Below are 11,277 nucleotides of genomic sequence, written 5' to 3'. Positions count from 1 at the left end.
TGATGATGTGTATGGGTGTATGTGTAGTGTGTGTGTAGTGTGTAGTGTGTTTGTTGGTGCACGTTTTTGTGTTTCTGTTTGCAGGTGTGTGTCTGTTTGTTCCCATATATGTTCACATATGGAGAGAGAGAGAGAGAGAGAGAGGAGTAGGGAGGAACTCAGAGGAGGGAGTGACTAATCGCGCCGGGATTCCAGGGCTAATTTCAAGGAATTGCAAAAATTCCTATTTTTGCAAAAGTTTCGCAACAGAACCACTGATACTTCCCATCATCTCCTCGACATGCATCCCACCACGTGCGGTGTGATGTCAAGCCCCTCAGTGGATGCACTGCTACACACTCTTACCCGATTGATTCTGGTCGTGCACGTTCACGATGATGAGATGGTAGGGCGCCTTGGACGACCCCAGGCCATCCTCGGGGACGGCCAGCGCCTGGCTGAGGTCGTACGGCTGGGTCGCCCCCTCCAGGCCCGACGAAGAGTGGGAGGAGCCAGCGTCGGAAGACCCGGTCTCCTCCGCCTCCTCTTCCTTCTCCTTGTACACCACGGCGGTCCAGGGATGCTGTCCCTGCCCCGCGCCCGACTCCGGGGTCCCCGCGGCTACCGTCCCCGCGGCTACCGTCACCATGGTAACGTCAGCCTCAGTTGGGCCACGGGTCACCCCCGGCTGGGAAGAAGAGTAAGAAGAAGAAGGACGACTCGTGGCAGCGGCGGCGGCGGCGGTGGAGGAGGCTTGGTTCCACGCTGGCGACGGGGTGACCAGCGTGGGATCCTCAGCACTGCCGGACGCGTCCCCACTGGAGCTCCCCTCTCCACTGCTGCTGATGCTGCTGCCGCTCTCCGCCTGGTCCCCCTCGGCCTCATCCGCTCCTCCCTGGTGGATGTCCAGGTGCGGGGGCTGGGCCAGAGGGTTGGTCGGAGGGGTGGGCAGCGGCGGGAGCACCATGGGCCCCTGGGCGTCCCCTCTACCTGGGAGCGACTCCACCAGGACGTCATGCACCTCGATGTCCTCAGCCCCGAAGTCGTACTCCGGGAAAGGAGTGGTCACGGAGGGGGGGCTGCTGGAGCCCGGGCCGGGGGTGGACGGAGTCCTGGAGCCGGGGCGTTCCGTCGACAACGGTGCGTCGGAGGAGGCCTGGTGGTCGGCCGAGGCCTGGTGGTCGGCCGATGTTGGTCGCGTGGTCGGGTCATCGGGGCCGCGGGCGCCCGTAGGCGTTGGTCCAGGGTCTGCGACGCGTGCCGTGACTTCCTGCGGTGTCTCGGTCGTGCCCAAGGCCGCCCGCGGCGCCGGTGCAGCGGCGAGCAACCCGGGTTTATCGGTTACAGCGTGCACTGCGTCGGAGTCCAGGGAAGGCTTGACGGCGGTGGCGGTGGCGGTGGCGGTGGCGGTGGCGGTGGTGGTGGTGGCGGCTGCAGAGGGGACGGACGCGGTGGGCGTGAAATGCGCGTAGACGTTGACGTTGGCCGCCACCGGAGGGACGGCGGTGGTAGGGTCTGGCAGCCTGGCTGCAGGACAGGGAAGGGAAATTAGAGAAAAGCAAAATAAACACACGTGGAAACACAAGGCGAAGAATCCAGGGGCAATTAGAGAGGATAGGAGAGCAAATGACAGGGGATGAGTGAGATAACAGGGAAGAGGACAGGGAAAGGAAGGAAGGAAGCAGAGGGGTAAATAATGGTTTAGTTGTGACTCATGGCGATCGTGACAGCGAGTAAACAGGGAGAGATGAAATGTCACGGCAGCGTTTGGTTCCAATTCTCAATCAGTGGAAACACAAGAGGAATACTGTTTGAATGATGCGGTGCAAATGAAGCACACTTAAAAGGAGACTTTTCGAACAGTAAGTAGCCATGAGAACAAGGGCATGCACACTCTATAAAAGGACATTTTAAACTTGAAGGATATTTTTAAAACATGAAGTCACCTGTCAGGAACACACCCCCGTTAAGATTACTGGCAGATATCTACGTGCAACAACGTCAGGGTAAGAATAGACACAGACGTCCTCCAGGAAAAACTGGGTTCTAGATAAAAGACATGGGAACCGTTTTCAAACTGCACTTTTAGGGCAGATCTTGACCAGATGTCAAAGGTCTGTCTAGGGCTGGAAACCAAAGAAGAATCACAAAGAGACATACTTCTTTGCACACTCATATTGTGTATATATATATATATATATATATATATATATATATACACTTTTTTCTGTATTACTAACCCTTAGTAATACAGTAAAAAGCGTCTTGCATCAAGTGACTTTTAGCAGAGAGTTTTGAGCTCTCCTCAACATAACTCATTCCTACCTCAAACCTTGACTTTTACTTTTTACTGTCTCTGAAAAGTTTATATCATTGTGATGCAACGTGGACCATGAGACCATGATGTGTACGCGGTACAATGGTCCTTTGTGTTGTTCTGCCTGCCGTATTTATATAGATAGCCCCCTGGAGCAGGGCCCTAGACCTGTACGTCACTGACATGCTGCTTTTATAAACAGCATGTAATTGACTTCTTCTTGCTCGCTGTCAGAAACATGCCTGCATGGGCGGGGTGCCTCCAGTCCTCGCTTTCTTTTCTCCTTTTTCATTCTTTCTTTCGTTTCTCCCTTCTTTCGTCCCCCTTTTTCCTTTTTCTTGCTACATCTTTTTTTCCTTCTGTGTCTGTCATGTCAATCTGTCGTTCTTTTTTTTCTTTATTTCCTCTTCCTATCACTTAAATTCTTTCCTTTTCCTCATCACACAACATTCTTTCCAGTACATAGCATTACCTACGTGCTAACAACCCGCCTCAAAAAATGTACAAACCGTTTCTTTATAATCTGGACGTAGTCGCGCAGTCATCACTTATTATTTATTGCGGAGGACCGGGTGAAATTGCAGCCAAACTCCGGGACTTTCGACCCTGCCCAGGTATGATGTCATGAGCTTGGCAAGCACGGGCCATTTGGCCCGGGCTGGGGTCTGTCTACGCACCAGTCTGGCTACAGTGCATTGGCCCTGGTAGCTCCCGCCTCCACCACCTGATTGAATGACTGGCACGGCGGCCCTCCACAGAGTGACGGGTGGGAAAGTACCGCAGCTGCAGCGCTAGCATAGCTCTGACGTTTAGCACTGCAGTCCTAAAATAAAAAAAAGTAGACGTTTGTTTTTATATTTACATAAGTGTCAGTGTTTATTGTGTTGAATAGTCAAAATGGAAATGTAAAATTATATTTATGTATTTGGATGTGTGTTAAACGTTTAATAAGCAAAATGGAAATTAAAAAACAATATTTATGTAGGTGTATGCATATGTAACATTTAACAAGCTAAATGATTGATGGGATTTGAGCTAGAGCTTCTCTCATACTTTTTACTTTTGTTTTCAAAGATTTACCAACTTCAGCTTTCAGAAAACGTTACAGGTATTGCGTAATTCCATCCCCAAGCTTAGTTGTCCAGGAATTTATAATGGCGTGTGTTTCTGTAGTTCATGCATGCAACTATTTAATAGAGTGTCAGGGAGACGAGGAGAAGGATGAAGGTGGTGCTGGTCTTTTTTTTTTATAAGGGGTCCTGATTCTTTAAGGGGGAATTACAGTCAATTTGCTGTTCGCCCTCCTTCTCCTGACTCTCTCTCTCTCTCTCTCTCTCTCTCTCTCTCTCTCTCTCTCTCTCTCTCTCTCTCTGTCCCTCCCCCTCTCCCCCCTCCCTCTGGGCTGGGTCCAGCTGTGATACATTAAAGACCTGTCCTGTTTCTGCAATATCTGTGCAAGAGCGCATGAGTCTGGTTTTCCCCTCATAAAAAAACAAAACATTGTCCCGTTGTAAATGTCACCCCATAGAGGTTCCATCTTATATACAAGTTGTTGTGTTTCAGAGGGGGGTAAAATCCAACAAAACGTGGGGTTCCACCCTTCGAGCGTGCATTGCGTAATTTCTCCGAGAGGGTTTTCTGCTGTGATTTGGCCGCTGGACAACGGCAGGGTAAGGCGCGCCATGGATGACGACAATCGCGTCTCAGGATGCCAGATGCAATTCAACACACAGATAGCCGACTTTGGTAAGAAAACAAAAAACGTTTCTCTTCTGCATAGCTTCAGCCAAGCTCTTAGAGTTCTCAGCCGCACTGAAGTCACCCTTGGATAAGATTGGAGGCAAACGTCTGTAAACGTACATGTCTGACCATCTAGGAGAAATTAGAAGTCTCAATGGACCAAAAAAATACAAAAACGGTCTGCTTTGTCTTTGTCTGACTTTTGTTTTGCTACGTTGACCTCCTTTGAAGCCGTCATTTCAGTATTTTGCAGACCTTCTCTAAGGCCTCCCTGGAAGGCAACGGTGTTCACCCAGACAAGATGTCCTCCCTGTGGACCGAGAGGCCTGGACCCCCAGCAGGACTCAGAGATAGAGGCTCAAACAAACAAGCTCCCTTACCAGAGACTAACCGTCAAAAGAAAAACAATGGAAGGCATGCGATCACAAAGTGTCTCATTGAAACCCTTGTTCCTGCTGTGAAGTTTATATAACGGCAATTATAACAGAAGAACATGCGATAAAGTATCGGTTGAGCCTAGCGCAAACCCCTTAACTTTAAAAGGTTGGAATTTATACTGCACCCTTAGGTCTTATTACCCCAGTGGCCATTTTGGTTCTAAATGCTAGCAGCTACTAGCCTTGAGAACAAGGTGGAGTCATGGCCATGACCTACTGGGCAGAGACCCACGTGGTGGATCCCAGAGGGTGGGGTTATCTCCCAGCTGCCTTGGGGAACACCCAGGGAACACCCAGAATGAGCTGAAGAACACCTGGGTGACCCTACTTGCCCTACTGCCCCCACAAACCCCTAATCTGGACGAAGTGGAAAAGAAAATGGACGGATGGATGCATATCTATAGGGCTTCATAGCAACATTGATGCTCTTCAATGTTATTTCCCCTTATATAAACCCACAGGACACGCATTCACACACACAGTGACAAGGACAACTGTGCACGGTGCCACCAGCACGCCCATCAGGATAAGTTTGGAGTGAAGTGCCTTGAGAAATGGCACCTGGAGGCTAAGCAAGGAGAGGCTGAGGAACCAACAACCCCTTCTATTGAACCTCTTATTCCCTGAGCTACCGCCTGCTTACTCTTAAAGATAAAACTGTTCAAAGAGAAAATCAGATTTGGGATAGGATAGTCTATTGGTTAGAATATTTCACCACCAGCTGGATGGTTCTGAGTTCAATCCCCAATGACCACAGTCTACCGGTCTCCTTGCGCAAGAGGTCTGACCCCTCCCTCATTAATGCCATTTATTTTTTAATACTTTGGAGATAAACGTCTTCAGCATGATTCATGATTCGAACTATGATTCATCGGAAATAGAGATTTGCCTGCCTTACCCTTAAAGCAGTACACTCTGTATTTGGCAGTATTAATTCTGATACATTAATTATGAAGTAAAAGCGATGAATCTTACCGTTTTAAACAATACACTCAATATTTGGATACATCAATTATAATTCATTAGTAATAGAGATGACTCTTAAGCAGTACACTTGGCAGTGTATTTGGCAACATTAACGATGAGTCTTAAGTAATAAGCGATGACCCTTACCTTTAAAGCAGTACACTCCGTGCTTGGCGTCGGGACTGGGGAAGCCGGTCTGGTTCTGGAACTGGTACAGCGTTCGGACCCCCAGCAGCCCGCCGCCGCACTGGGGCCTGGGCACGGAGACGGGGTGGCGCACGCTGCCGTCCGACAGCCAGCCATAGTCGCAGCGGTCGAAGCCCGTCCGCCAGGCGGCATATAGCTGGCCCGGGGACGCCAGCACAGAGTCCCGGGACAGACACTCCCGCCGGGACTCCTCCAGGGACAGCTTGGTGGAGATGGGAGGGTGGAAGACCTCCCCTGCGCGGGACAGATGGCCGGCGAGAGGACAGTGGTGAGGATGCTGGAGGTTCAGGGTTCGATTCCCCCGATGTACTCTGTCTGCCTTTCGGCGTCCCTGAGCGAGATGCCCGCACCCCTACCTGACCATTAATGACTTTGAGGATTAGTGGAAATAAAGGGTTAATGGGGATTTTCAACTGATACATGCTGCCTCTGCTGAATATAAGTTGGATGACTCAGTGTTGTTATTTCTGGACCAGTCCTGTTAATGTGTACATAAATGAACTCATCTATTCTGCTCTTACAATCGTATAGTAATATTTTGTTCAAATGTGCTACGATAAATTTACAACATGACCATTCACCAAAACATCACAAAGACGACGTAACAGTAGATTTGAATGCATTTCGTAGCATGAAAGTTCATCCTTTTAGAACAGAAAATACTCAAAGTATTAACATTAAAGCTGAAAGTTACCGTTGAGGTCTTCAACATAGCAGTAAACGTCGTACGTCTCCTCAGAAGGACGGACACCATACGTTTTCACTCCCGGCTGGTTCTTCTTGTCTCCATGGCAACCTGGACGGGGCTTTGTGATTGGGTACCTAGATAATGATAAAATCAAATCAAGTCATTCAGATGATGGTTTTATCCAAAGCAAGATAACAAGATGAGTAAGTGAAGTCGATCCCACTGGATGTTTTCGTTCTGCTTCAGCACGGCCTCCGACGAGAGCTTAGAAACTGTTGCTTGGCAACATTCAACAATGCAACCGAAAAACCACAACACCCATCACTCGACATTGACTGCAATCCAACAAATGGAAACGCTGACCAAAATAACAAGAACAAACACACACCTGACACTCTTATCGGCCAACCAACCGGCGTCACACTGGTCGAGGCCATCTTCGAACGCGGCGGCGAGCTGTCCTGGGGTGGCGATGGTGCCCCCCGCCGACTGGCAGGCCTGTATGGCCGCGGGGTAGTTCAGGGTGTAGCGGCTGACACTGGCCCGGTAGTGGAAGACCACACCTGGGGGGAGCCAACAGGAAATAATCACAAATATGGCTGGGGTGGGGGTGGTGGGAAGGAGAGTGTAGTGGCAAGGGTTCTACTCTAGATACGTTAGGTACTGTGTTCGATCGCCGACCTGTGGGCATCCTACTACCGCTTCCTGCTCCCTCAGGACATGCAGCTGAATTCACTGGAAGTCACTTTGGATAAAAGCATCTGCTGAAACACGAACATCAGATAATCGGGGGGGAAAAAAACCGAGCTGACAGTCACCGCTCTGGTTTAAATTTCCCCCGGCAGCTGAGTTCAATCCTTTCGGTTTGTAGGAGGCGGGGGTGGTAATCTGCCACAGTGGGTAGCTTCAAAACAACGGGCATGGAGACAAAAATCTAAGCGCTCAGTGCAGTTTCACATGCAGTTAAAACAAAACAACGTTGTTATCACCGTTGTATTCATGTTTTTGTTTTTTGTAAATGGATGAACACTACCTTCATTATTCGACTCCTTGCGAGTCAAGGGATGCTGTTATCCGTAATGACGCAGAATTAGATATGATTGCCCGAAGAGAAAAAATAGAAAGTTCTTTCTGCGAAGTGGAAACTCTCATGTAGCCAAGACAAAGGCCGGTTCGGCAAAGCCTCGGCTGAGTTACGGTGTAGGGAACCACCAGACCTTGTGCTACTTTAGCTGTCATTTCAAAATCGTTGAGGCTGTTGTCTTGCGTAATTGGCACCATTATTTTCAACTGGGAAACAGTGAGGGGGGGGATTATATCTTGTCTGTGGGGATATCCTGGCAGGGTAGACGATGTGGGGAAGATGTGAATGAATGAATGGATGGTGAACACGGAGTTGTATGTCCTGCGCATAAGAGACCCTTTGTCTGGGACCCGCTGAACAAAGCCAAATGTTCGGTGCAAATGTGGAATCTTTTTTGTGAGTGTCTTGGGCCCATGTGAACACGGGGCTCTGGATGAAATATTATCCAACACGGGGCGGTGCTGGCTTCCTATATCTGCACTGGGTGTCTGTCTGGCTGCTCAGTGGAAAACTGAAACAGTGGGAGATGTTTGGCAACGGCAGAGTGCCATTATAGCGTTCGACATCTTCTGCATCAAGTGGTCTTTTGTCGTTGTTGTTGCCGGGGTTACCGCTGACATGTTTTGTGTCATATTATAGCTGAATAAATGATGACTACCCTGGGTGTTTCAATAGCACACGTGGTGAAGCCGGTTTTGGGTGCACCTGGCTGTTGTCACGGTAACATTTCATATTTTTATGTATATTCTTTTTTCTTCGCAGAATTGCATGCTGGGAAGTGCGCGCAGCAATTAAGATGTCCCCTTTTGGGTGTTGTCGCTTCCAGCGCAGTGACTGTGGCTCCTGTTCAGTGTGTCACTATGAGATTGTATTTATGAGTGTACAGAAGCAACATAGAGTAATGGTAAAACACTCTGTGACTCATCGTTTTTTTTAAGTTTCGGTAATAGTTTCCCAGTGCCTAAGACGGATACTGAAACAAAACTAGTGGATTCGTCAGCGACAGCAAGTGAATCATCGCACAGAGGATGCTCATCGACCTTTCAACCACATTTCTCCATATATTACAATTGAGTCTGAACTATTCGGAGTCGGGGTTCATGTTTTCTGAACGCCTTGACCCCCAGAGGACTAGCCGCACTGTGACGAACTCAAAATACACATAACAGCAAAAAAAAACCCACATACGTACACCGACGTCACCTCTGACTGTATACTCACCGTTGACGCTCAGCGAGACCGAGTCCTGGGAGTCGTCCATCCCGTGCATGACCTCGCAGAGGTAGAGGCCGGCGTCGCTGGCCCTCAGACCCTCCACCGTCAGGGAGGCGTCGCCCGGGGCCCCCGACGGACCGGGCACCGACACCCTGCCCTTGAATTCCTGGCCCACCTTCATCACCCCGCCCTGGGACACCAGCACCACCCGGTCCGCCCCCTGCTCGTCCAGACGGGTCCACTTGACCCTCAGCTCCTCCGGGTGCGGGGTGGGTGCGTCCTGGGCCGGGGAGTGGGGGAGCGCGGGGGAGTCGGAGGCCGGGCTGGAGAAGTGGCAGGGCAGCACCACCTGGCCGGAGAGAGACCCCGACACAGCGGAGTTCGTTCCCATCTTCTTGATGTCATGTGCTGGCGCTGAGGACACACGCAGGCACACAGGCAGACACACACACACACACACACACACACAAACACAGACTTTTTTAATGCTACATTAAAGATATTTTCCTTGCATGTTATCATCAGGTGTGTGTCTGTGAGTGAGTGAGTGAGTGAGTGAGTGTGTGTGTGTGTGTGTGTGTGTGTGTGTGTGTGTGTGTGTGTGTGTGTGTGTGTGTGTGTGTGTGTGTGTGAAGGAACTAAAACTATCAGGAGAGGCATTATAAGAGAGAGAGAAGAATGGTAAGAAAATCAATAAAAAGAATAACGACTAGGAAGGTAAGTTGAGGCGAGTATCGGCTACTCACCTTGTTGGGTGAAGCCAGCACAAAGGCACATCAAACACAGCAGCTGAAGAAACATCTCGGGCCAATCTATTGAATAGCACAACGTTAGGTCTAATGCGACGAGGTGGCATTTGTATGCATGTTACGAACACAGCAAGTGTCAACTATGTGATAAAGGAATGTCAGAAATATAATTCGATTTGAATGCGAGCTGTCAGAAGAAGGTATCTGTTGTAATATTAAATAAATAAATAAACCTTATCAAGCGATCCAGTCTAGACTGACAGTGGATCCTAATGGACATCCACGTTTCCAAGTGTCTGTTTTTATCAACACGTTTGTTATCGTTTCTTTATCAGTGTGGGAACATTCCAACCACAGCTAATTGGAAACGACCACAAATAAAAACAATCACGATCAATACAATACAATCAAGTCAAAAGCATAACAATTAATGAATATCTGTCTATAACAAAGAAAATTATCAAATAGCCATCCAGTCTAACAACTTATTCAGCATTTGGCTTTTCTTGAAGTCTCTTAAAAAGTCTCGCCCAAGTCCATTTGGGTGTAACATAGTTGCGTCAACTTCAGATTTTGGTTAAGGAAAGATGAATACAACAATGTAAATAAAAGTAAGGATACCTTTTAAAAAAAACACCAACACAACTTGAATCGTGTGCATTCAGCCTTGCGTGTCTGCAGCGCTTTGACGTTTTAGGTCCCTGGGGGTCGCGATCCAAGTTCTCCTGACGGCTCCTACCTCCTCAAAACAGCTGTGTGCCTGGACCGCTCTCTGCACGACTAAACCCACGGCTGAGAGCTGAAATCCACTTTACACACAACGTGAGCTCCGCTAGTTAGAAAGAGGAGGGACGCACATGTTCAACACCCCGTCACCCGCCCAACAGAATCCCAGATCACTGAGAGAGAGAGAGAGAGAGAGAGGGAGAGAGAGAGAGAGAGAGAGAGAGAGAGAGAGAGAGAGAGAGAGAGAGAGAGAAAACAAGAAAGGGAGAGAGAGTGAAAAAACAAGAGGGAGAGAGTGAGAGACAGAGAGGAGAACAAGAAAGAGGGAGAGAGAGAAAGCAAGTAAGAGGGAGAGAGAGAGAGTGAGAGACAGAGTAAGAAAGAGAGGGAGGAGAGAAAGAGGGAATCCAAAAGAGATGAGAGAGCCAAGACAGCAATAAAAAGACGAAGGAGAGAGCAACACATACAGAGCGAGAGACAGAGAGAGAGAGAGATGGGCGAGAGGGAGCGCGCTTGGGGAGAAATAGGGAGGGGATGTAGAGAGAGAGACCCGATGACAAACCGGCTGATCATTAAAGTGAGGTTTATGTGTCGGTCATAAGCGACCCTGGGGATTTTAGATAACTGAAGGAATCTTTCAGTTATCCATCATATTCTCAACGACATGGGCATTATAGTGCATGTGTTAAAAAAAATGAAAAGACATTTCAATTTGATTGACAAAACAGAAGCAGACTTACTTTATTGATTTGAAAAACATATTTGCATTAAAAAAAGTGTTTTATAAAATCCTATACAATTTCATATGAGCAGCTCACATTGCTAACAGTAAAAGCTTTATTGTCCCGCTGATTCAAATAAATACATATTTTAAAAAAACACCACCCATTAATGAAAATTAAACACTTCCACTTCAACATTTAAAATATCATTCATAAGGATTCACAGACGTCCGTTTTATTTTAAGAAGAGTTTTAAAAAATGACGAGGTCTTGGTGGATCAGAAGTCGTCGAACAGGTCCTCGGTGGAGGGGCTCCCCGCGGGGCCCGGGGCCTGCTGCTGCTGCAACGTCTTCTGGGGCCCAGCCGCACTCCCTCCAGCAGGAGGATCCCGGCGTCGTCTGGGGGCGCGCGCACACACACACACACACACACACACACACACACAC

The 11,277-nt window shown here is 48.6% G+C and overlaps 1 protein-coding gene across 1 annotated transcript; it reads right to left on the bottom strand.

Annotated features, from left to right (window-relative positions):
• Positions 1-345: 345 nt before the first annotated feature.
• On the bottom strand, positions 346-10,205 carry LOC311374861 (uncharacterized protein; the record flags this gene model as incomplete). Its single annotated transcript, XM_084490610.1, has 7 exons — positions 10,004-10,205; positions 9,380-9,445; positions 8,640-9,047; positions 6,723-6,897; positions 6,341-6,468; positions 5,587-5,880; positions 346-1,506 (listed from the first exon to the last, which is right to left on the bottom strand). Coding segments are annotated over exons 1-7 (2,272 nt in total), but the record flags the coding sequence as incomplete, so codon positions are not given.
• Positions 10,206-11,277: the final 1,072 nt, after the last annotated feature.

This window comes from Micromesistius poutassou, assembly GCF_964030765.1.
Source record: "Micromesistius poutassou genome assembly, contig: SCAFFOLD_5661, whole genome shotgun sequence".
NCBI lineage: Eukaryota > Metazoa > Chordata > Actinopteri > Gadiformes > Gadidae > Micromesistius > Micromesistius poutassou.
The sequence above is the reverse complement of the archived record's forward strand: the minus strand, read 5'-3'. Positions and strand labels throughout refer to the sequence as shown.